Source organism: Juglans regia, unplaced genomic scaffold (genome assembly GCF_001411555.2).
Source record: "Juglans regia cultivar Chandler unplaced genomic scaffold, Walnut 2.0 Scaffold_713, whole genome shotgun sequence".
NCBI classification, from domain to species: Eukaryota; Viridiplantae; Streptophyta; class Magnoliopsida; order Fagales; family Juglandaceae; genus Juglans; species Juglans regia.
Window position 1 is genome coordinate 1991 of NW_023362013.1, and position 27885 is coordinate 29875.

The following is a 27885-nucleotide window of genomic DNA, read 5'->3' on the forward strand; positions in this document are numbered from 1 at the left end:
TAATCGATTCCGTGGTTTCTTCGACTAAAAAACAAAGTACTCTTCATTTCTAAACATCCTACGATAGATTTATGATGTTTTACGGTAATTATTAATGAAAAAATGTAATTTTAAGAAAAAAAAACAAATAAAACCATAAAATTATAAAATAAACGGTAAAATGAGTTTGAAAATACATACCTTTAGTTGGGAGGAAAAATGTTTGACGTATGTGCTGATCACGACGGCAGACGGCGGTGAATGTAGTGCGTTCAAACGTTTTCTCGCTTTTTCAAACGGTGGGGACGGCGGCGTGAGAGAAATCGCTGCCCGCGATAACTTATACGTGCATAACCGTTCGAACGTTAATAGTTAAAGTTCGAACGTTAATATAAAACCGTTCGCCCGTTACTATTTCACGTTCGAACGGAAGTTTTGTAAGTTTATTAAAAAATATATTAAATGTATACTATATTTATATTCATATAAATTATTATAATATATATACTATTATAGTAGATTATATATACTGTAATATATATGTAATATTATAATATATATTATAATAGTAGAATACTTTAAATGAAAGCATAATAACTTATAAAATATTTTCTTATAGTATAATAGTAATATATCATAATACTTTACTATCAAAGTGTTATATATGAGATATTAAGATATATATAGTACCATATAATAGCATGTAGTACTATATGGTATGAGTTTATACTTAACTAATATATGTCATATTACATATTCCATTATACTTTACCTACTAAAGTTATATATGATATTATACAACATATATACATAGAGTATAGATTACTTATAATATACTATCATCTTATAAATTTCTCTAGACTTTATTATGTGACCTTAGTATATTTGGGGCTATATATATGTGAGTATATATTACTAATACATATGATCTTAATAATATATATGATAGTATAGGTCACTATATATATGATAATATATATTACTATATATACTATATAATTAGTATAGATTACCATATATATGATAGTATATATTACATTATATATAATAGTATATATAACTAATACATATGATGTTATAGTACTTTTCATTTAATGATGAAAAAAGTTATATTTAATCATAAAGGATATGTGTTCGAACGGTACTCATAAACAGTTCGAACACATATGTTAACGTTTGAACGTAAAATAAAACATTCGAACGGACAAGGCAAATGGCGGGAAAACATCCCGCCAATTAAAGACAGCTGGATTACCGTTCGAACGTAATTTGTTATAGTTCGAACGGATTATTGCAGTGGTGGGAAAATATCCCGCCAATTAAAATATAGTATCATCTAATATGTCTACATATATTAATGTTGTTCTTTTATTCAAAGGTATAATGAAAAAAAGAAAATAAATAAAACTTTGTAATACCGATTGGGTCAGTTAGAAATTAACGTTCGAACACACTTTTTATACGTTCTCCCGCTTAATATTTTCACATTCGAACGGTTAGTAAATAACCGTTCGAACATGAAATGTTCTTCAAAAACACGACAGAACCTCACAATTTTGTTTCTCTCCTCCTGCGCAGTCACTCCGTGTGGTCGCCTGAAGATTACCCTTCACATATCAGAGGTATTCTTTCTCAAACTAACTCTTAAGCTCAAAAAAATTGTTCATCTCACTCTACTATTCTCGGATTAATACTTGTAGGATAGTTTGTGATTATTTTTGGATTTTTTTCAGATTTTTTTCTTTTCATCTTCAATTTGTCAGGTATTTCTTTTAAAATAGAAATGTATGATTTGAACTTAATATTTTGCAATGTTAGAAAGTTGTATGCTTTGAAATTGGTGTTTGTGTTTGATGCTGTTTGTAATTAATGGAGTTTTCGGCGTTGTTGAAGACGACTGGAATCTGGAACGAATACGTTCGAACGGATTAGGATTACCGTTCGAACGTATTCATTTTGTTCGAACATCGTGTATCATCGTTCGAACGGGTAATGACATTTCATCAATAACGTATACATAATACAAATAGTTTGGGATAGTTGTGTAAATTATATGTACTACTACCATTTAATATTGTTAATTCTAAATAAATAAAATTATTATTCAAATTAAAATACTACTAAAATTTTAAATTAAAATATAAATTTTGGTAGATTTAACAATACTTAAATACTTCAAGATAAATTAATAAAATTAATATTCAAATTAAAATACTACTAATTCTTTAAATTAAAATAGAAATAGTTAAGATTTAATAATACTTAAATACTTCAAGATAAATTAATAAAATTAATATTCAAATTAAAATACTACTAAATCTTTAAATTAAAATAGAAATAATTAAGATTTAATAATACTTAAATACTTCAAGATAAATTAATAAAATTAATATTCAAATTAAAATACTACTAAATCTTTAAATTAAAATATAAATAGTTAAGATTTAATAATACTTAAATACTTCAAGATAAATTAATAAAATTAATATTCAAATGAAAATACTACTAAATCTTGAAATTAAAATAGAAATAGTTAAGATTTAATAATACTTAAATACTTCAAGATAAATTAATAAAATTAATATTCAAATTAAAATACTACTAAATCTTTAAATTAAAATACTTAATTATAAACATGTAAAACTAATATTTAAATTAAAATCTGGAATAAATATTGAAATAATACCTACTAATTATGTTTTTGTTGTATTGTTGTGTAAATAATATGTTGTTATTGTTTGACATATATTAGCATATTTTGTATTGTTTGTTCATCAAAATAAACCTTAGACTCGTTCGAGAGTTATCAATTCGGATGAATGCTTGATTGATAACTCTTGAATTGTCCAGAGTGGACAGTTTGAGATTGTAAGATCATTCTCGCAAACTATAGAACTATATCTGTTGTCGTCCAACATTATGATTTTGGTAGATTCATCCATTGTTCTCTGGATATGCAGTTTCGGTGATGGTGCAGCGACGTGTTAATCGTCAGTGCACACAACGAAACGAGCATATTTGGAGAACTATGGGGAGATGCTGCCGAAATTTTGTTGGATGTGACAGATAATAGATCATAATGCAGATAAGATCATCATGATCATATCTTTGCAGGAGCGAAGTTCTATAAACAAAACAAATAGATCAAAATTGAAGATTAATCATCATGCAGGCTCAAGATCTTTCCATCGTCTTTCTCAGAAATTGGTATTGCTATTTTTTTTATTGGATATAGTTAATTATTTGGACTCATCATAATGACTTTATATCTTTAACACATTTATTGTAGCAAGATTCAGATACTAATTATGATCTGACAAAATTATATGCTGCATCGCACACTGATCGTAATGGAGAGTGGACTCAGCCTGATGCCCGTGAAAATTATGTAAGTTTTATAACATGTTTAAATTAAATATATTAGAATATTTATGACGATATTAATTCTTTATCTTATATATGGCTAGGATAAAATGGTTGCCCTACGTGCTGAATCTGCGTCAAATCAAAATTCCTCAACAAGTGATATTGAGATTTTTACACAAGTCCTGGGTCAACGTTCAGGATATTTGAGGGGTTTGGGTCGTTGTGTAAAGACTGGTCCCTCTTCCTCTTCTTCTGGGAATGCATCTATGACTTCTATAGCGCTAGAGAATGCGAATTCTAGAATCGAAGAATTGACTACAAGACAGCATGAGTTAGAGGCTCAATTGGCAAAACAAGCAGATATGGAGATGCGCCTCAAACAACATGAAGAACAACAAGAAGAGTTCAGAAGACAGATGCAACTCCAAATGCAGCAGCTTATGTAACAGTACAGGCCTCCAAACAACTGATGGATTTTGGGATTATCTATTTATGTACGAACAATACCTGTCTCGACTGTTATTTATTTACTTTGTGCTTATTTTAACATTTTTGTGAGTGTTAAACAGTTTCTAATGTATTGTGGCAAATAGTATGAATATCTATTTGGTTTTCTATTATTGATTTAAATTAAAGAGATATCGTTCGAACGAACGTAAAACGTTTGAACTCTATGTAACGGCAATAGCGTTCGAACGTGGATGTAATGTTCGAACGAAATTCATGTTCGTAGTGTTCGAACGATCACACAACGTTCGAACGTAAATAATTTCAGTCGTATTCGAACATATCCTATACCGTTCGAACCCATATAGCGTTCGACCTGACCATTTAACGTTCGAACACAAAGACAATTCATAACGTTCGAACGAATTCATGTGTGTTCGAACATATTTCGAAATCGTTCAAACACGTTACTACTGTTCGAACTTAAAATTTTTTCCGTTCGAACTATTTTCTAGGACGAATTTAAACCGTGACGAAATTTTTTTTTCGTTCGAACGGTTTCCTTCAATTTCGTCCCAAAAGAAATTTTTTGGGATGAAATTGTGATTTTCGTCCCAACATGCCTTTTGGCACAGTGATATTGGAACGACTTTGGGACGAATTTTTTTCGTCCCAAAAATTTTTCCGGGACGAAATTGGGGTCTTTTGGGACGAAAATTTTCATCCCAAAAGACCCTTTCTGTTGTAGTGGATGGATTCGGGATTTAGTTTGACCCATTTGAAAAATAGATCAGGTTCTGGTTGACCCATATAATTTAATATCCATAACCTGACACAATACGAACAATTACAATTGCTAACCCTATATAAATTAACAATACTGAAGAACAAAATTATCTTGGAATAATTATTCTGTTGCTAAAATTATTTCCAATGTAAAAAAAAAAAAAAATGCTCTCTGGAACTTATAATATATATTTCCAAGTTAGAACAAATGAAACAAAAACCGCATAGGCCTGTTGATCAGGAAGCCTCAATTATTCCCAAAATAATTTCGCACTTACTACTCCTGTCGAATGAGCACGAATTTCGCTCGAGCTATGCTATAAAGGTATATTTAATAATGTTTTTAATAATGTTTAATATAGAGTAATGTGAGGATATTTTTCACATTCTGCACCCAAATATATTAAATTAACTCACATTTTTCATAGGGTGGGGATATTTTTTTATAGAGTGGGATGTGGGGGGATGAATAGTAATGAAGAATAATTTATCTAAATTAAATTCCCGGCCCTTAATTTAGTTGTTTAATTTATTTATATACTTTTCATAATTTAATTTGAAAAATTTTCAAAATATATTTATCAATATACACAAATTCAGTGAGAGTTTAACAAAACATATATCTAGCAGCTTTCTAATTTCTATCAGTGTATTTATTAATATATATATATATATATATATATATATATATATATATAAGATATACGTTGTCAGTATAATATATATAGTAATAAAAGATCATAAATCCTTGAGGAGAAGGGTTTTTACCATTTAACAAGATATTTTCAGCGTTAATATAAGAACTAGAAAATTAATCTAACTGCAAGGAACTCGAATAAAAATAGAAAAAACTCATGTACGTATAAAAAGAGAGTAACAAATTACAACAAATTATAGAAATCAAAAGATCATAATTAATCAAAGGAGGATATTTCAAAATTATACATTATATTTTTTATTTATTTAAAAATACATATTAAGGCTGAGAGTTTATTTTAATTATTTTTACAATTTTAATAAGAAAGCTTGTACATATATATACATTAAATATATATAATTAATCTACTCGTTAGCTACTATTCACTACCCCACCCTATATTATATGAAAAAAACTATAAAATGTGAGGAGTGAAGGTAAATAGTGACTGATGTGTAGATAAAAATATATATATATAGGATAATACTATTGGGGCTGACATTTCTAATCGAGAAGTTGACTGACAAGTGCAAATGCACTTTTTTATTGTTATATATTTTAAAACTTTTAAACAAATAAAAAATATCAATTAACTAATAATCACTTCTTTAACCATTAAGTTAAAAAATTAAAAATTAAAAACTTACAATCAATCAATTTTATCGGTCAATTTCATTTGTTTTTACAAATGAAATGAGATGAACTGAGATTAAAATTAAAAATTAAATAAAATATTGTTAAAATATATATTTTTAATATTACTTTTGTTTTGAGATTTGAAAAAATTGAATTTTTTATTTAATTTTGAATGAAAATTTGAGAAAATGGTCATGATTAGATTAGATTAGACGAGATAAGTTAAAATGAATTATGAAAACAAACTAGCTAGGAAAAAACCCAATTGGCTTGCCTCTTCTCCTCTATAAAAAGCCGAGTTAGTGACACCCACAATCACACCAAAACCCATTATGGCGATGAAAGGGTGCATACTCATAGGCCTTCTTGTTCTTGTTTCCTCTTTCGCCAGCACCATCAATGCTGAAGCTATCACTACCAGTTACGGCATTTCTACACTCAACAGGACCAGTTTTCCCGAAGGTTTCACTTTTGGTGCAGGATCATCTGACTATCAGGTAAGCCCCAGGTTTTCTACGTACATGTTTATATCTTACATATTTTGATTTTTATTACGTTCACAAAATAAGTCATGCATATACGTGCTTGCCCCAATAAATGTTTGAATTCCAGTATGAAGGTGCAACGCCGTTGGAAGATGGTAAAGGAGAGAGTATGTGGGATTATTACGTCCACAAATACCCAGGTCTCTAATCTCTCTCTCTTTCTCATTCTCTGATCTCTCTCTCTCTCTCTCTCTCTATATATATATATATTACGTAAGAAGCTTTGATTGTTTTAGAGAATATAAAATAACTAAGTTTATCTATATCTATGGTCTAAAAAATGAGAAAATTATTATTTCAGATGACATGAAGACGAAAAACTAAGAACGTACTGCTATGTCCAGAAGAAAAAAAAAACAATTTGACATTTTGGGAGAGTTTTGTATATAAAAAACCTTTTAATTCATCTCATCTCATCTCATCTAATCTAATTATTATAACTTTTCTAGATTTTCATACAAAATACAATAAATAATTCAACTTTCTTAAATCTCAAAACAATAATAATATTAAAAAATATATTTTAACTATATTTATTCAACTTTCAAATTTCATCTCAACTCACTATCCAAATCTCTGATTAATCTCCGAAGTGAAATGCTAAGGCTATAATTGGAACACAAACTTATATCAATCAATTCCAAACCAATCATTGATAGGACTCACTACTTTTTCAAATTCCAATAAAAAAGTTAAACTTATCTTAATCTACTGCATACATTCAAACATGTATATCAACCTATTTACTTCAAACACGTTTTAATGAGACCCACAAAATACTAATATACACAAATCAACTTAGATCATGTCAACTGAAATCACCTCAGCATCTAAATATATAATATATGACCCACTAATCATTAAAATATTTTCGAACTAACTTTGTGGTTAGGCTTGTGCTTTAGTCTTAAATAATATTAATTGGATTTGTTTCAAACTGTAGAGAAAATACTGGATGGCAGTAATGGAGATGTAGCTGATGATCAATATAATCGCTTCAAGGTACGCGTATCCTTTTCTTTATAACCCGTTTTGTGGATAAATAAGAGGAGTAAAAGGTATATACCACATAAGTAAAAAATTAAATTCGGTAGCATTTTCGTTCCGCTTCCATTCTATTATGATGAGCTAGCTTTGTGATCCATATAAAAAATTATTTAAATAAAATACATGTAGCGAAAGCTATAGCATCACCCAAATATCATTTTCTCTTCCAATTAAAACAAAATTTCATTATGACATTTCGAGATCACCATACGTGGCCTTTTTGTTACATTCATTTTCCAATATTTGAAAGTAATTTGAAAATAATTTATTTTTTAATTAATCGTTGTGGTACCACTACTGGGCACACCATGTGGAACATGTTGATCGACTAACGTTATCTTGGAAAAAAAAAAGGAAAATTCTTTTTTTCTAACATTTTTATGCTCAAAAAATAATTATAAAAGATTAAATGTCTTTTTGGAAATTTTAGGAGGACTTTGTGCTTCTGAAGGATATGAATGCAGATGCATACAGATTCTCAATCGCATGGACCAGACTGATACCAAGTAATTAATTACATGCTTTTCTGGATCAATGATATATCTCTAGCAATTAATTTCCGATGCCTATATATATTCATTGTCTATTTTTTAAAAGCTTTCGATTTGATATATAATCATAAGTCACAAGTACTATTCGTTTGTGTTCAATTTTCAGCCGGAAAGATTAGTGATGGTGTGAACCAGAAAGGAATCGACCACTACAACGAGGTCATCAATGATCTCCTAGCCAAAGGTCACGGGCGTCTACATTAATCTATCACCATATACTAATAATGAGGTGGTCATGTCGACCCATAAGTAATTCATTGATCATGTATTAATGGTACTTAGAATTATTGAAATGCAGGTCTTACGCCCTATGTGACACTCTTCCACTGGCACGTCCCAATGGCCTTAGATGATGAGTATGGCGGTTTCTTAAGTCAAAGCATTGTGTAAGTGATGACTAAGTCACGACCGTATCACCAACATTGCATATATAGAAACAAATGGGTAATTCTAATATATCCATGCATGCGTACGTAATTTTTAGGGAAGACTTCAAGGACTTCGCAGAGCTTTGCTTCAAGGAGTTTGGTGATAGGGTAAAGCATTGGACCACCCTAAACGAGCCTCATATGTTCACCAATGGTGGATATGCAGCAGGGGTTTTAGCACCTTTTAGATGTTCGAGCTGGCAAAATTTGAATTGCACCGGTGGGGATTCAGCGACGGAGCCATATACCGTCACCCACAATCTGCTTCTTGCTCATTCAGCTACCGCAAACTTGTATAAGACCAAATATCAGGTTCCAATACTATTTTATATTTACCAAAGTTGAAGTTTACACCAACAAAATATCATATATGCCTTCGTCGTACGGACTTTTGTGTTGACTTAAACTAGATCAATAGCCATGGCTTGATTAACCAAATCACGTTCACTATGTTCAGGCAGAGCAAAAAGGTGTTATAGGGATAACACTTGATTGCGATTGGGTGGTGCCATATTCTCAATCGGAGAAAGACCGTGCTGCCGCGTTACGTGACGTTGATTTTAGGTTCGGATGGTATGTATTTCTTTAATTAGTTTTTTTCCCTGTTCACACCTGTTTTTGTTTTTAAATTATAGGACCCTGATCTCAATTTGTGGATGGTTTTATATTTTGTTGCAGGGTACATGGAACCCTTAACAAAGGGTCGCTATCCCCTCAGCATGCGTACGCTTGTAGGTGAAAAGCGATTACCCAGATTCAGCGTCAATGAATCGGAGCTGTTGATCGGATCATACGACTTTATCGGATTAAACTACTATACTACCAATTATGTTGCTGATAAACCTGAAGATAACTCTCTGAACAAAAGCTACTTAACAGATCCTCGGGTTGAAAAAACAGGTACATACGAATTCAACACTCGAAAAGCTAGCTAGCATTGATCGATATGTTTATCTTATCATGTATCGAATATTAGCTACATCTTTTTTTGATTGGCTGTGCATGGCAGGTTCGCGCGACGGGGTCCTCATTGGTCCACAGGTATATGAATTATAAGTAAATATATATTTTTCATTGTATAAGATTCCAAATGGATGATATTGGATCTCATAAACGTTGTCATCTGTACCAACAGTACATGATGACAAACGAAAACAGTCTTGGGCAAATTTTTATGTAGTGATCAGTTATTTTCTATAAATCTCAGGCTGGTTCAAGTTGGCTCTATGTCTATCCTGAAGGAATTTACGGTCTTCTTGTCTACACAAAAACCAAGTACGGTGATCCAGAAATTTACATCACTGAGAATGGTAATTTTCTCAACCTTTTTTCAATTATTGTTGCATAAAGTCGATGGTGAATTCTTGTATGTCCCATTTAATTATCTAATTAAGCTAAACTGTAATCTTTTATTAGGAACCGATGAGGTCAATAATGCCTCAATACCTCTAGAGGAAGCTCTTATGGACACCCCCAGAATTGAGTATCATTATAAGCACCTTGAGCAGGTTCATAAGGCTATTGGGTAAGTGCTTAATTCATACAACTCTCTCTCTCTCTGTCTCTCTCTCTCTATGTATGATCTATGACCTTTAATTCATTTTTTTTTCCTTGGAATAGGGAGGGCGTGAAAGTAAGGGGATACTTTGCTTGGACATTCTTGGACGATTTTGAATGGTTTTCTGGTTATACGATTCGATTTGGCATCCACTTTATCGACTATGAGAACGGATTGAAAAGATATCCTAAACTTTCAGCACATTGGTTCAAGAATTTCCTCAAGAAATAGAAATGAAGATTTTTGCATTACGAAGTACCAGTCCCTATCAAACTGGGTGGTCTAAGATCAATAAATTGAGCATATAGCTCTTCTCAATGAATATTGTACTTTTTAATAATGTAATTTTCTTTCTGAATTGGCTGAAACGCTTGCAGAATAATAAATTGCTCTACGGATTATGCGTGGGTTGTCAAATTTTCACATCTTTTGTGTGTTGAAATTTTACAAATTAACCGACGTTTGGATGGGAAATTTTTTTTCAAATTTTCACACAAAATATAATGAATAATTCAATTTTTTTAAATTTCAAAATAATAATATTAAAAAATAATATTCTATCAATATTTTATTCAACTTTTGTCTAAAACCATCTCATCTCACTATCTATTGACGTTATAAAGATAATTGCAGAAATCAAGCTATTGACATTATGAAGATATTGCAGAAATCAAACCAATTGCATAAATCAAGCAACATTGCATTTTGTAACTTTACCTTCCATTTGTAGCATCATTTTCCCTTTTACAAATAGTGTACATATTATGTAATTGCAGACAAGATCAATAAAATCATTTTACAGCCAAGTGCATATTTCCTCTCCGTCTTTACGTTTCTTATCATGGCATCAGAGCAATTCTTTCTTTGGGATCTCTGAAACATTTCCACAAACACCATGGCTGCATCATCCACCCAAACTCCATCGCAACTCATTAGTGACCTCACATCCCCATATTTCCTCACTGCTGCCGACAACCCTGGAGCAACCCTGGTTCCAGAACTCCTCACCGGTGATAATTACCCATCATGGCGACGTTCCATGCGTATGGCTCTCAATGCCAAAAATAAATTTTTTTTTGTTGATGGCACTTTAACAAAACCTGCAGATGTGTCCATAGCTACACTGTGGGAGAGGTGCTGTGACATGGTCCTTTCTTGGTTACTCAATTCCATCGACAAATCCCTAAGGCAAAGTTTGATCTACTGTCAAAATCCTTTTGAAGTTTGGAAAGACTTAGACCACCAATTCTCTCAAAGCAATCATCCACGGTTGTATCGTCTCAAGCATGATCTCGTCAACCTCTGTCAAGATTCTATGACTGTTACAGCCTACTACAACACCATCAAGGGGCTCTGGGATGAATTGCACAATTTACAGGAACCCACTTCTTGCACATGCAGTGCTCGAGAAAATGCTTCAGCAAAGGAAAACATAGAACATTTATTCCAATTTTTCATGGGCCTTAATGATTCCTTCAACAATATCAGGAGCCAAATTTTAGCTATGGATCCACTACCCTCCATTGCCAAAGCATATGCTACTGTTCATCAAGAGGAGGCACAGCGCCACCTTCATCTACCTCTCTTACCCACACCTGACAACACACCCATGGCTGTTTCTCGCCCTTTCAATCAAGTCCACAACAGAGCAAAAATGGCAAGAAATGCTCCAAATGCGGCAAAGAAGGTCACTTGGTTGAGAGCTACTATGAGATTATTGGATACCCAGCCCATTGGAACACTTCCAAGCCTAAACAGAAGCCTACTGCTGCCACTGCCAACGCAGTATCTTGGGCATCTTCTCCTTCCACTGCAAGTGTAATTCCTGGCCTCTCCACTGAGCAATATCAGCAATTGATGGATCTTCTTCAGCCCAGCTGTGCGGATGATTTCTCTGGTTTTTTTTCTTTCATGGCTTCCACTTCTTCTATGCCTTGGATTATTGACACGGGTGTTTCGGCACATGTAGCTTCTATGAAATTTCTACCACATGCTACCCACATAACCTCTTACTCTCAGTTTCTTACTTTACCCACAGGGGCCACGGCTCAAGTAACTCACACGGGCAATATTGAAATCCTAACTATTTTGCATATATAATTATTTAGTATAACTAATACTATAGTGATTTATAGTATATCTCTTTTTGACAGAACAAAAGGAACTCGATTTTGGAGAAATGGTAATGAGGCAAATTCCGAAGGTGTTGGAGCAAGCAAAATGGAAAGTGCGTGAAGGCAAAGTCTCATTTTGGCTCGATTCATGGGCTGGAGATGGTCCTTTAGCATATTCTTTACTGATCTTGGAATATCCCAAGTAAAGATATGTGATTGCAAACTGAATAACGAGTGAGACATTTACCTCCTGGAGAGGTTGGTGGGAGTGGAAAAAATAGAGGCCATCATTGAAGAACTTGGGAACCCTTGAGAGGGGAAGGACTTGCTAATATGGACCCCTGCCATAGATGGGCAATTCACGATTGGGAACGCATGGGACTGCCTGTGAGTAAAGGCTCCTGAGTCCCCATGGTTGGCATGGGTGTGGCATGAGTTCTTACCAAAAAAGATGTCAATTATGGTCTGGAAAGCATGGAACAATAGCATTAGCGTGGACAACAGACTTAGGGGGATTGGGATTACAATGGTCTCTAAGTGCGATTGTTGCACTAGAGGAGGATATGAGGATATTAACCATGTCTTCTATGCTGGAGATTTCACTAAACAGATATGGAGAAAATGTGCACAAGCATTTGGTGTCCCATTCCTGGAGTACACCACATGGAAAGAAAATATGTAGTTGTGGTTTAGGCATGCATCTAGGTCTTCCCAAATGGGGGTAATTATGGGAGCTCTTCCAACTATTATAACATGGAAACTTTGGTCAAGGAGATGCAGGTTACGCATGGAAGGTCATGCAGAAACGCAAGAAGAAGTATGGCATGCAGTTTTGTTTTGGCTAAGAAGAATAATGAAAGAGTCTTCAAAATTTTGGAAACTTGCAATTGGGGATCAAGAGACTTTGCAGGCACTGAATATTGTAGTTGTCCCTGTGAAACAAAAACAAATCCAATTGATTAGATGGATGAAGCCACAACAAGGAAAACTCAAGCTAAACACGGATGGATGCAGTTTGAATAACCCAAGGGCTTCGGTTGCAGGAGGACTCCTCCGAGATGAGTAAGGTAATGTTGTCTTTGCATTCTCTGAAAATCTGGGAATTGGTAGCAGTACTGCAACAGAAATTAAAGCCATTTTAATTGGGTTGAAGCTATGTAAAGAACAAAGTATCCTGAGAGTGGTAGTGGAATCAAATTCTTTGATGGTGGTTCGATGGGTTAACAGTGATAAGTGTGGAGTATGGTATCATGAGAAATTCTGGAAGGAAATTTTGAGACTCGAAGGAGAACACTTAATCCAACATGTATTTCGGGAAGGGAATGCCCCTGCTGACTACTTGGCAAAATATGGTGCTCAAGGGCAAAAGGCGTAAAACCAGAACCGAACCAGTAATTCAATTTATTTGTACACCCCTAACTACAAATTATTTTTCATATTGATCATTGATCATAAATAATGTTTTTTGTATTTTTACTTGGGATCCATGTTAAGAAGGCCAATATTATTTAACAAAAAACTTTGCAATCCATATTAATAAGTTTATTATTTCTCCTAAACTTAGTTTTAATTTTAATTTTGAAGAAGCCATGCACATCCTTAAAAATAGATAATATATCGAAATTAAACAAAATTTTGGGACTATAAGAAAGAAAAAAAAATGGAGAGAGGCATTTCTAGGTATATTTAAATTTTAGAAAATTTTAGAGAACATATGGAAATTGTCAATTTTTTGAGGGGTCATTTTCTATATTTGTAGAATTATGTATAAAATTTAGGGGGTATTTTATGTTTTGCCTCCCTAAGTATAATGTGGGTCTGCCACTGGTTGGATGATCTTGCATTAATTGTTAAGAAAACATCTATTCATATATAAAAAATAATCTCTTTTGGGGTTTCTGTCGTTTCGATTTTTGTTGTCTTTGCATTTATCATATGTGATATATATGCTGAGGTTTATATATTACAATATTCTTAATTTGACTGGTTATTCATTAATCAAATATTCAGTTTTTGAGAAATTGATCTTATACATTATAGCCTCTAGGGTTTGCATGTTCACCGGTAATTATTTGACTTCCCAAGCATGTGAGAAGTTCTATTCAAGAATTTTTTATTTCATTTGGGGGAAATCAAACATCCTACTTGCCTTCATCTAATGGAGACCTATCTGCCAAGTCTATTAAATTAACCTTGCATCACCTATCAAGAAACAAGTAGTTTCACTTCTCATCCGTGAGTTCTTATTTCCCTCATACCAGCAATTGACTATTAAAAAAAAACTTTTAACTTAGGATGAACGATAATTGTATTTACCATTGTTCATCCTAAGTTAACAATTGACTATTATAAATAAATACATTTGATAAGGAGAAGATTTCCCTTAACAGACTCTTGAGTATCTAGAAGATCACTCTATTCATCCTAATTGCAACCTAGAAGACAACAATCCTTCCAACTAATTTCGTCTCACATACAGGATAACTGATGGTAGGAGTTTTTAGGCTCCTCCTCTTTAACTTCCGTTGTCTTCTTTTTTGCTTTCTTGTCTTTTCTTTCTCACTCTCTAATACTTTGACAACCTTACTTTCTATCTTCCCTTCATCCTTATCCTCGTCCCTCTTTAATTTCATGGTGGTCACATCAGGTGTTTCCTCATTGAACATGCTTGATGCTCGAAGAATTGTTTGGCACGACAATCCCAATTAAGTTGTTGGATCCACTCCGCAATAAAGCATTGAAAACCCAACTTAATGTTTGCCGGAGTGAACAAGCGATGTCACTGTTGATTGCCTCTACATGCGTGGATGATTATACTACAAGAAAACAGGTTTTTTTAGGCGCACTAATTTGCTGCAAAAACTACCCATAATCGTCGCAAATATCCATTTGCAGCCTGTCTCATATCGCTGCTGGTTGGTTGCGAAAGAAGCGCCCCAATTGATTTTTTTGTAGCGAAATCCATATATTGTCACAACAAGTATTTATTAGCGATGCACAAAAATTTGTCGGAGCAAGTTACTTTTTCACCGTAATTAGTCCAATCAAATTACGGCGTAAATGGTTGGGAATGCCTTTTTCTATCGTAAATTTTTCTCACTGCTAAAAGAATTTTAGCCGCCGCAATTACATATCGCATTTTCCCAACGAGAGACAAATCTGCCGCAAACCATTGAGTTTTTTAGGCACTTAGCCGTCGTCGCAATAAAGCCATGAAGATGACAGAAAAGCGTCAGCATTGGTATAGATTAAACGCTGCAAAATATTTTGGTGTCCATTTAGTAATCACTGGTATATGATTAGCAATGATTTCGTTTGGCAACGGAAAAGAAATATTTGTGTCAACCTTGAGTATTCGACGGTATAGCAACGTAATTGGAGCGAGTCTTAGATGTTGCAAATGACCATGAATTGTGTATCTAATTGCAACGAATTGTAAAAGTGATGCAATTAAACTTTCCAATCCATGAACTCAAGTGCCAGCAATGAGGCCAATTGATTGGTATAAGAAGAATTCGAATTGATGAGAAGCTTGGTTAATTCGCCGTATAACCATTCATGGTGCCTATCTAAAATCTGGATTCTTTTCAATATTACCCCAATTGCTTAATATTATTCCAATTTTTGGATGCACAATCAAATCCCACAATTTTCCTATCAACCTAAGACCTATAAAGAAATCTGGGTTTCAATCTCTACATGTCACAATTTCTCAAATTTCATTGTTATATATATTCGATATCCATATATATATATATGAGTAATCTATAAATCATACTTTCATCCTATTTTGATCATACTAAGTAGTTATGGTATATTCATCACCATTAGATGATAAAGAAGCATACAATAAATGATCATTTAATAGTAATAAATGTGTCACATCATATTTGGTGGGATGAAAGTATGATGATAGTATGGTGTATAGAATTTTCCTATATATATGTTGTAGATGTAAAAATTGTAGCCAATGAAACACTATTAAATCTGGGAAATTACTATCTGGAAATTATTCAACTCATATATTTGAGTGTTCAACATTAGAGTAATAGATCATACAATATCTTCAAACAGTTTACCTAGTTGTCCATAATTATACAAGATGATATTGTATATATGTATTATTCCTCACTGAATCTGGAAATTTATACATCCTACTTACCACACTTAGCTAACAATTATATAGGCAACATCCATTTGGCAGGTACATCCTTCACACATCAGTTGTTCACAGGGAACTTTCCCTTCCAATTACTACCATATTGATTCTTTAGTGTTGTTCTGGTAAGAGGATTTGGCCCATAAGCCCAACGTCAACACAAATATCAATACTCCATTCATCGATCCACTTGAAACAACAATAACAAAGCTAGTGAGTGTAGCAGCTTTTCACCAAGGCATCAACCAATAATTGACAACCAATCCGTTTGCTCAACATCAAAATTAACTATCATGCTGCCAGAAAATGACATGCTTCATAGTGTATATACCAATCCCATACTACACACACCACCAGAAAATTCATGATTTGGGCCTATTTCATTATGACCTTAAATTTAAGTACTTGTCATACATATATTCCTCTCTGGGTAGAGGCGACCCTATTGCCACTAGTGCAATTTTCTTGTGTTTCTTCTGAAGTCTTGATCTCTCTTGATCAAGATCAATGGAAGAAAACTTGAATGAGTTGTATACACGACTAACGTTAACAGAGAAGGAAACAAATGAGGTGGTGGTAGAATCGAACTATTTGGCAACGATGCCAACAGAATCAATGCTCTGATCTCATCATCAAACTCAATCTTTACAGAGGACAGTTGATTTGTGATCGTATTGAATTCATTCAAGTGTTGGGCTACAGACATACCTTCAGACATCTTCAGATTGAACAATTTTTTCATCAAGTGCACCTTATTGTTCGCAGACGGCTTTTCATACAAACCTGACAAAGTCGTCATGAGATCCACCGTGGTTTTCTCCTTACTGATATTGTGTGCCATTGTTCTGGACAAGGTCAGTCGCACAAGCCCTAGAACCTGTCGATCTAACAGGGTCCACTCAGCATCAGCCATGCTCTCCGGCTTCTTTCCCAAAAGTGGAAGGTGGAGCCTCTTCCCGTAGAGATAATCCTCAATCTGCATCTTCCAGTACCCAAAATCAGTGCCGTCAAACTTCTCGATCCCGGATGCGTTCACTTTATCTCCAGCTATCATACTTCTTCAGATTCAACCTTGGCTCTTGATACCAATTGTTGTGCAATACTATGCAAAGCACCCACACCAATGATGAAAAATAAAGTAGAAACAACACAATCAAGAACACGACACAGTATTTATGTGGTTCGGCAAATTGCGTACGTCCACAGGAGCTGCAGAGGATTTTTATTTCTTAAGGAATCACAATACAATAGTGTAGGACGGCTACTGTTCACTCTGATACTGTACAAGTCAAAATAAAATTCAATTTATATGTTATGAGGCAAAAATCCTAATTTCAGCAGAATTAGTGATGTTCGCTCGAGCGGCGTGTCGAGCGCGTATCGAGCGAACCAGTTTCCTGCAATCGCTTGAGCCGTGAGTCGAGCGGCTCCTCAAGCGAAGCTCTCTGACTTCCCTCCACTCGAGCGGCGTGTCAAGCGGTCATCGAGCGAACCACTTTGACTTGCTTTCGCTCGAGCAGTCTGTCGAGCTCTCTTCGAGCGAAGCTCTTTGACTTGCCTTCGCTCGAGTGGCTAGAGGCTTCGCTCGAGCGGCATGAACCAGACTCCAAATACTCAACACCACTTATGTTGGTGATGCACCTGAATATAAGTCTCTGAACAAAAGCTACTTGACAGATGCTCTTGTTTATAAAACAGGTACGGACGATTCAACACTCGAAAAGCTAGCATTGATCGATATGTTTGTCTTATCATGTATCAAATATTAACTACATCTTTTTTTGTTGGCTGTGCATGGCAGGTTGGCGCAACGGGGTCCTCATTGGTCCAGAGGTAAATGAATTAGAAGTAAATTAATATAGATTTTCCACTATATAAGATTCCGAATGGATGATATTGGATCTTACAAACGTTGTCATCTGTACCAAACTAGAAAATTCAGTTGCTTTATTGCAAAATATATCGATTTAATAGCTATTTGTTATCCACCTTACCAACAATGCATGATGACAAATGAAAACAGTCTTGGGCAAATTTTTATGTAGTGATTAGTTCATTTTCTATCAATCCCAGGCTGCTTCAAGTTGGCTCTATGTCTATCCTAAAGGAATTTATGATCTTCTTGTCTACACAAAAATCAAGTACAGTGATCCAGAAATTTACATCACCGAGAATGGTAATTTTCTCAACCTTTTTCTTGAAAAAAAAAAGTCGATGACGGGTTCTTGGATGTCCCATTTTATCTAGTTAAGCTAAACTATAATATTTTATTAGGAATCGATGAGTTTAATAATGCCTCATTACCGCTTAAGGAAGCCCTTGTGGACACCCAAAGAATTGACTACTATTATAGGCATCTTGCGCACGTTCATAAGGCTATCAGGTAAGTGCTTAATTCATACAACTCTCTGATCTCTCTCTCTCTCTCTAAATCTATGTATGATCTATGACCTTCAATTCATTGTTTTCCTCGGAATAGGGTGGGCGTGAAAGTTAAGGCATACTTTGCTTGGACATTCTTGGATGACTATGAATGGAATTCTGGTTATACGGTTCGATTTGGCATCTACTTTATCGACTATGTGAACGGATTGAAAAGATACCCTAAACTTTCAGCAAAATGGTTCAAGAATTTCCTCAAGAAATAGAAATGAAGATTTTCACATTACGAACTGCCTATCAAATTAATTATGTGGTCTCTGGTCAATAAAGTGATCGGCATATATCTCTTCTCTATGAATATTGTTGTACTTTTTGAATAATGTAATTTTCTTTCTGTATTTTCTGTAATGCTTGTAGAATAATAAATTGCTCTGCGGATGGTCTCCGTGATCTTTTATTATGCATGGGTTGTTCAAATTTTCGTATTTTTAGTGTGTTGAGATTTTACAACTAAATTATCGAAATGCTTTTGGGCTTTTACATCGACTTCAGATCCCGACCATGCGTCATGACGTGGAGTTTATTAAAATCCTAACTACTTTGCTTCTTTTGAATGGTTGAAATTTTGTTAATGCATTAGCAATATTTCACTTGTGATATGTTGAGTTTAGATCTCAAAATATTGTTGTTTTTCTTTATTTATTAGATTTAAGGAATTGTAAGTATATAAATATAATAATGGAGCTTTCTCGTAGGTTTCAATTAATTAGCCTAATTAATCTGATTGGAAGCCTCTTATATATATATATATATATATATAACTTAGTTTTGAGACTTCCTTTCGTACATTTTTTATAGTTCAATGATCTTGCATTTGTTAAGAAATTAAACATCTATTCATTTATCAATAAGATCAATCTCTTTTGGGATTTCTGTTGTTTCGATATTTGTTATCTTAGCATTTATCACATGTGATATGTTGAGGTTTATACCTTACAATATTCTTAATTTGACTTGTTGTTCCTTAATCGAATATTCGGTTGCGTCGAAATTGATCTACATTACAGCCTCTGGGGTTTGCATGTGACAAGTTCTATGTATGAAACACATTTATGGAAGATTGATTTATTGCAAATGCCACGAAAGACATTATGTATTTATTTTGACGACGTCTAACTATATAAGAATTTTTTATTTCATTTGAGGGCAATCAAACTTCCTGTAGCTTGCCTTAATCCAATCGAGACCTTGCATTACTTATCAAGAAACAAGTAGTTTCTCTTTTCATCCGTGAGTTTTTAGCTTTATGTAGGTTTCATACAACTCTATTCATCCTCATAGCCGCAATTGACTGTTAAAAAAAATTTTAACCTAGGATGAATAATAATTGTACTCACTGTTATTCATCCTAAGTTAACAATTGACTATTATAAATAAATATATTTGATAAGGATAAAAGATTACCCCTAACTAACATACTCGATCTTGAGTGTTGATGTCTTGTTTTGTGACCCGGACAACTCCACACTGTTGGGCAAGCATTTGGTTCTTGCTAAGATGGAGAGTGGGGGGCTCGAGGGTCGTGGTACCTCTGACGCTTAACCCCCACCTTGGCCTTGGGAGTGAGGTATTTATACTTGGTTGAGTGGCTCTCATGGCTTGGGCAATGGGCGTGTCGTTTAGTATGAGGTCGGGTGTCCCTACCATATATCTGCCGCTCCTCAAACCAGTCAGACCTGATTACGACTGTCTTTGACATTCCAAGAAAGCACTATGTCGTGTGCAAAGCCCCAAGAAGTATTAAATGCGGCCTGGCTCCCCTTCCTGGTGTGGTTTCCTTTTTCCATTAATGCGACATGGCCTTGGTCAGGCATGTCCACCTCTCTGGTCAGTCTGTGTGTCGGGATTCAAGGTGAGAGGATGTCCTTCACTGTCGACTAGTAATGGAGTCAAAATATCATGCCTTCGATCCTTTCGTTAGTGTTCTTTACTTGACTGCTTCTCTTCTTGGGCTTCTTAGGCTGGGTTTACTCGGCCGGTCCAGGCCATATCCTTGGTCCCGAGCCCAGGCCTACACCCCGGGCCCAACCCCAAGAGATTATTCTCCTCACAGTACCTCGCTAATTCCTAGCACACATGTGCGATGAGAATTTAAATGATCCCTTCTTCTCCCGTCATTAATGTGCACGGGTTCTTAGGTCATGTCGTCTTCCCAGCTTCCCAACCGTTGGATCCCAAGATGCCTTCTTCGTCCTGAGCCACATATTGGCTCGTGCTTGTCACGCACCTAACATAACTCCACCTTGGGCTCCTCGAGGCCACCTGAACACTTCATTTAATGATTGGGGTTTTTGAGGCCACGCGCCCACATCATCATTGAACTAGTTGGTGTAGCTTCCCGAGGATGCTTCGGGATGCTTAGAACAACTCTGCGAAGCCTCGGTTTCCCTACGAATCGTGCCGACCACGCGTCCACCTAGCAACTAATGGCTTCATCCTGTCAGTCCATTCACTTCCCTAGGAATGTCACGTCCCTTCATCTTCTGAGTTGCTGTCACTTCATTGTCTGCCCAACACCAACCATTAGCTACCCTCATATGTATCCTCCCATTCCTTCCTCCAAGCTCCCAAAACTCTCTCATTCTTTCTTCTCCAAGCTTTCCACAATCCTTTGTTCTTTCTCATTTCCTTTGCGAACTCTCTCATGGCTACTTTCAGTGAACACAAAGGCCATCTCCTTTCTTTAGCTAGGAGGAACTTGGAGTCGTCTGTCACCGTCGACAATCTGCGAGCATGGTGAAAGTCTTACAACATCCACTCAGAGGTGGTCATGGAGATTCTCGGCCGTCGGGTTCCCACCTTGGACGTAAACGAGATGGCTACCCGAGTGGCCCTGTTTTCGTTGATGTTTTCCAGCGGGTTGCAGCTGCCATTTTTTCGTCTGATACGGGACATCCTCGATTTTCTAAAGACGTGTAATCTTCTACCAGGTGCAAATTGATGGCTCCAAAGACTATCTCAACCTGAATGCTTGGGAGTTCTTCTCAGTCTACTAGATCCTCCAACTCAACGGGAGCTTGTGTAGTTTCCAAGAAACGCACTTTGTTACATTGGAGAAACGCTTTTCTTCTATCAAGGAATGGCAGTGACGCTTCTTCTTTGTTTTTGGCTCGAGCTTGGAGTATCCCGAGGGGGAGGAAATTCACCAGGTATTTGTTGTTCGGGTCGTCTGCGTCATCGTGCCAAGGAGTCAGTCTCTCTTGATCAAACTGTCTAAGAGAGTTCCGAGTGGCTATTGTTCTATCTTGGGTGGCCACCCACCCCAATGCATCTGAGACAGATATATTACTGACAGACATGAACATCATGCGTCACTTACTCCTTCCCGACCGATCCTTTGTGCTCGATCAGGAATTTTTGGTTGTTCCCCTATCTTCTCCCACCCAGAAGCGTCAATCTTCTCCTCCTGCAAGGGAGGTTAGGGGAAAATGGCCTTGGGCCAAAGGAGATGACGCCGGGGTCGTTCTCAGGTAGGGGCTCGAGGCCCTCATCCCCACCATAGCTCTTCTTGTTTTGTTCCGCCACCCTCCTCCCGTGGGCCTCTGCGTGTTCCTTACGATGGCCTCCACTAGGATCTCCCTTTAGTGAGTTCGGCACCGCTTCCTGTCGGGTTCCATCTGGCCCTCCCCTTGGGGCTTCTGGTGACTCTCATCACCTTGTGTCATCAGGGCCTACCTAGGGTACCTTTGGCAGAACCTCTTGTCCATCTACTACAAGCTCCTCTCAGCCAAATCAGCCTAGCACCTTACCACTGCAGCCTGTGGCCCCACCATCGATTGCCGCCTTTGGAGTTGGAGAAGGTGAGGGAGATGACATTGCCTTAAATGCCATGTTCCTTAATGCCTTCTTCAACCCTGCACCCAGCGAAGGCAGCCCACCAATTGTGCCCCTACCTTCTTTTGAGGCGGACCTTGCAGTGGAGGAAGCTGCTCGTGCCATGCAACCAATCAGGGAGACTGATTTCCCCTCTTCATCAGTGCTTTTGACCCCTGCTCATCATGGGGAGCCTGAACCGAGCCCCCCCATGTCCAGGATCCCATCGACGACAGGGCTTCTAGTCCCTTGTCCTCGATGTGGCCTCTCCCCAAGATTGATGTCGAATCCTTTTTGGTCACGGACGACCTAATGCCACATACTGCTTCTCCTGCTTGGGCGTCCCCCAGGTTGATGCAGGCGCTTTTGCAACAGAGGAAATGCCTATGGTTTTGGAGTTATCTTCTCCCTCGACCTCCGTCGTGCGCGAGGATACTGGATGACGAGATGGAGATGTCCTCCTGAAGATCAACTTTCCTGCTGGGGAACCCTTCTTCTTCTTGTGGGGTCCCAAAGTTGGAAGGGTTCGCCCCTGCTAGCGAGGTTCAACCAAGCGAGGGCTCGCTTTTCTCGAGGTCATGCCCTTAAAGCTTTTTGCTCTTTCACTATTATCTGGCTTCAGGCCGTCCTCTCGCTCGACTAACGAAAGTGCCCAAGAGAATGGTCTGGGTTTCGAGAGGGCTTGGGCCGAAGCAGTCGAGTGCGAGGCTAAAAAATGCAGGCCTCCCTTTGATCAGGTATTAGCGGTTCCTTTGTCTTAACCTTTTCTTTTTGTCATTTTACTCTAACTCATTTTGTTCCAGGCTATCAACCGACTGGCGAATATGATCATGGGCAAATAAAAAGCCCTCAAAGGGCAGAACTGGGCTCTCCGCTCCTTGAAAATCCTTGCTCGCATGGAGGTTCGCAATGCGAACAAGCGGGTGGACGAGCTACCCTCGGAGCGCGATGACCTGGTTGAAGAGCTGGATGCTTCGGAGAAGCACACTTAACTCTTGCATTCGGACAACGAGGAGCTCCACAAGGAGAATAAGGAGCTTCATAAGGAGAAAGACAAGGAGATTTCATAGCCTAAGGAGGAGCTTGTCCTCTATCCTCTAACCTGGCGTGGCTCCCCTTCCTGGCGTGGTTTCCTTTGTTTTATTAATGTGACATGGCCTTGGTTAGGCATGTCCACCTCTTTGATCAGTCTGTGTGCCTAGATTCAGAGTCAGAGGATGACCCAAGCCGTATCCTTGGTCCCGGGCCAAGGCCTACACCCCAAGCTGGCCCTAGGGGATTATTCCCCTCACATTGGGTATCTTGAAGACAACTGTATTCATCCTAATAGCAAACTACTAAGAAATAACTACTAATATCAACTAGCCTCATAGTTTTTTATGAATCTTTAGTTAGTAATGTGTATTTGGAGTCTTTGTTAATTTTTCCATTTAAATCTACATAGCTAATAAAGAATCCTAATCAAGGATTACTAACAACGACTCCTAACACAACAACTAATAATAACATAAGATAATGTAAACAATTGAACAATAAAGTATCCTGTTTCTTTGAGGAGCACCTTTTCCCCAAGATTGATATCTACATATTTATTTTTATATATCTAATACCCCTCTTTAAAAAGGACATAAAATATCCGAAATTGCAGAACTTCAATTTGAAGAATTTTTATTTATTTCTAATTCCCCATTTTAACAAAGACAAAAAATGTCTAAAATTGCTGAATTTCAATTGAGACAACAGTCCTTCCAACTGATTTCGTATCACATGCAGGACAATTGATGGTTGGGGTCGTTGGCCTTTGGCTCTCTTTAACTTCCTTTTTCTTAACCCATTCTTTCTGCTGAGTTTGATTGGGAAACTAGTTACTTTCACAAAAAAAAATCATTGGTTAAACTATAAACCACTGGCATACATTTGTGGGAAAATGTATTATTTCTCACGAGCAAAGCCAAAATCATGGTTTATTTGCCGCAAGCTCATAAGCCTTTCTCTGCCATTTTCATCGCCGAAAAAAGTAGTTTTTTCCTACGAGCTTCACTTTTGGTGGATAAAGAGATTTTATCTCACCAATTTTATTCCACAAGAATCCCAAGACTGAAATTGGTGAGTTAAGAGTTTTTCTCACGTAAGTAATGACTTTTGCCGCTACAGTCCCTGGCGAAAAAACAGGTATTTGTTGTAGTGGATCTCTTCATCCTTATCTCTGTCCATCTTTCATGGGGGTCACATCGGGTGTTTCCTCAATGAACGTGGCATGATACTCGAGCAATTGTTTGGCACGACAATCCCAAGTTGTTGGATCCACTCTGCATTGAAGCATTGAAAACCCAGCTTAATGTTTGCAGGAGTGAACAAGAGATGCCGCCCATGATTGCCTCTACCCGCATGGGTGAGAAATAGCTTCCTCATTTTTTCTATTGACGTCCTCAATTGTATAGATCAATTTCGTAAACCATCATCTGTTAGCCAGCTCGATTCTTCTTGCCTAGGCCTTAGTACCAAGTGAGGGGAGCATGATAAAAATATAAGGATCATTGATTTCATTCAAGGGAAATCGAACCTCCAATAAATTAACAATTTACTGTTAACAAGAAATTTGCCTTTTCATCATCTATGTGTTATTTTTCCAGACAAACCTTATAATATAGGCTTCGAGTACCGGAGATGAAAGAAAAATGTTGTGATTAATCGGCTACTGCTAAAAACTCCCGAAGATAACTTTATTCATCTTAATAGCAACATGATAAGAAATAATTACTAAATCTACTCACCAGATCCTTAATGAAGGATCTTAATCCAACATCACTAACAGAGGCTCTTGACCAAGTACAACTATTAATAACTTAATAGACCGTGAACCCAACAGAACTGTAATATGTAGTGTGTCTTTGCTAGCTAGTTGCTATTAGGTCCGTTGTGGTATTCCACAATATCACTGGAATCTACTATTATATTGTTTGATTTAGACTACATAATAATAATAATATCTTAGATTATACGGACTCCTCTATATTTGTTTTCTGTCTAGCAGAAATCTTCTTTATTTGTATGAGTTTTTCTGTTGTGGGGCTTTGAGACTATGGGTAGGGGTAGAGGAAAGGGGAAGAAGTTAACAGCCACCAATCATGAGTTATAAGAGAAAGACAATCAGTACTCCCAATGAAGAAATGAAGAGTCCTGTTACAGAAAATGGAAAGAGAAAATAGTGCAAAGTGGTAAACGAGTTTATACGAGATTAATTTCTTGATCCCTACCCATGTTCTATGAAAAGACGCCGTCTTATAGAAAGATGAAAATATATTTACAAAAAACCAAACTATAGAACCACTTATGGAGACGGTGGAACCTCAGTCTAATGCATTTCGGCATGGAGGCAGGTGGAAAAGTAAGCCTCGTGGCTCCATTGAAGCTGGTGTTGAGTGTAAGTGAGATTATGGCTTTTTATGACAATGATTTGATTTTTGTTCCATATCCATTTTTGTAGTTCTTTATCATCCGTTTTTAAGTTAAATTTTGAGATTTGGAATTTATTCTACTGGTTGTAATTCCCCATAATCTAAATATATTTTTATGGTTGCATCTGTTTTTGTATTATATAAAGAGAATAACTTCTAGCCGGTTGAACCTATATTCTCTAAATAATGCCCTCCATGGAGGTATGCCACGTAGACATCATATATTAGCAACCGTATGACCGCACTGCAGAGGAATAAAAAATTTCACTCTCCCGTTGAGCCCCACACCTCAGAAGTACGCGTTCGAAATGGGTGTCGTTGATGACTGATAAGTTTGCCTTTCTTGTACAATGAGGATTTTTAGACTTTTTAGTTTGTTGTCATTGAAGATCTGGCTAATACACGGGTCGACTTTGAAGGATTTATTTTTTTTGTTTCTTTGTGTTTTTTTCTTTGGGTTTTCTTTTCCTTGTTCATTTTCTGTTGGGTTTTTCTATTTCTATATTTGATTTTTGACTTCTGATTTTTTTTTTTTTAATAGTTTGATTTTGGCTCAAATGGTTAAGATTTGTGTAAGTCATTAGTTTTATATGCTTGAAAAAGTGATGGAATCTTTATCTAATCCATCACATGTTCACCCATTTTCTAGTGAAAAAAGATGGTGTAAAGGGAAAATTCCAATATTGAATGATAGGGTTTATAGTAGTTTGAACATAAGGAAAACAAAACTAGTGTACACCAAACGACATCGAATCCCTGTGAATCTCTCTTGTTGTTGCTTCTTCTTTTCTCCACTGTGTTTTCTGGAAAGGATGTAATTATACAGTGTTAGACACTGCTTCTCTCTTTCTTTAGTAGTTTTTTTAATATTATCTAGAATTTCGGATTGTTCTGGAAGCTTTTTAAATATAGAAATGATATTTACAATGCTTGGATGGTAAGTTTTCTATATTTAAAAAAAAGTAAATCAGGAATAAAAATAAATTAATTAATTTTTTAATAATAATTTCTACTTTTTTCTAAGAGTGTGTATATCTTGGACGCCTTAAAATTATATCTAACATTATTGTTTTAAATATGGACAACCAAATTTGAAAATCGGGTCAAAGTCCGTTATGAAATTAAAAGGACTGCCAAGCGACATTAGTTTGCCCTGTGTCAACTTTCAATTGGCTGATGTGAATATTGTTGTCACGTGTCAGTGAATCAACGACTGATACATGGCCTTCCATTAGTTTTCTACTTGCGAGTTTCTTTAAGTTCAAATATCAATTTTGGAAAAGTTGAGAACCGAGGTCTCAAATTGCATAAATGTAAAAACGTAGATACTGATTTTACAATTAATTCTAATTTTTTTAAAAAAAGTAAATAAAAATTTGTGAGGTCGGTCTATAAAAATAGTACTATTAGATCAAAAAATGAAATATTATACAAGAAATTGGACAACAAAAAATTTGAAATGAGGTTTCAAGAGAAACTTTTTTAGACCTATTTTATTCAAATAATAAAAAGGATACAAATTATTAATTATTTTTCAAAGATGTAAAACTAATTCATATTTGAGTTCAAGAATATATATTTTCAAAAAGAAATCTATAAGTCTTTTCATTCGCCAAACGTATCGGAATCAAATCCATATCTTCTAATAAGATAAATGATCGCCACAAAAAAACAAAGTTTGCAAACATTTTATAATTTGTCGCTAAACTTTGTTTCCAGTAAGACTGTTCATCCGGGCCAGATTTTTATCTGGCCCGGTCCGAAACCTGGATACCCGCTTTCCGATTCCGGGTTTCGGCCCGGATCAAATCCGGGCCGAAATCCGGATTATAAAACCCAGACCTATACGGTCCGGATGC

The 27885-nt window shown here is 36.0% G+C and overlaps 2 protein-coding genes across 2 annotated transcripts; both read left to right on the plus strand.

Moving 5' to 3' along the window:
- Positions 1-6228: 6228 nt before the first annotated feature.
- LOC108986520 (beta-glucosidase 12-like) lies at positions 6229-10463 on the plus strand. The gene is made up of 13 exons (XM_035687183.1): positions 6229-6408; positions 6524-6596; positions 7400-7458; positions 7934-8009; positions 8161-8238; positions 8353-8440; positions 8539-8794; positions 8940-9055; positions 9162-9382; positions 9492-9523; positions 9690-9792; positions 9899-10007; positions 10103-10463. Exons 1-13 carry the CDS (start codon positions 6244-6246, stop codon positions 10269-10271), a joined length of 1545 nt encoding a protein of 514 aa, XP_035543076.1. The 5' UTR covers positions 6229-6243; the 3' UTR covers positions 10272-10463.
- Positions 10464-10935: 472 nt separating this feature from the next.
- Positions 10936-11862, plus strand: LOC118346211. Its single transcript, XM_035687182.1, has one exon. The coding sequence runs from the start codon at positions 10936-10938 to the stop codon at positions 11860-11862; it is 927 nt and encodes a 308-aa protein (XP_035543075.1).
- The last annotated feature ends 16023 nt before the right edge of the window (positions 11863-27885 follow it).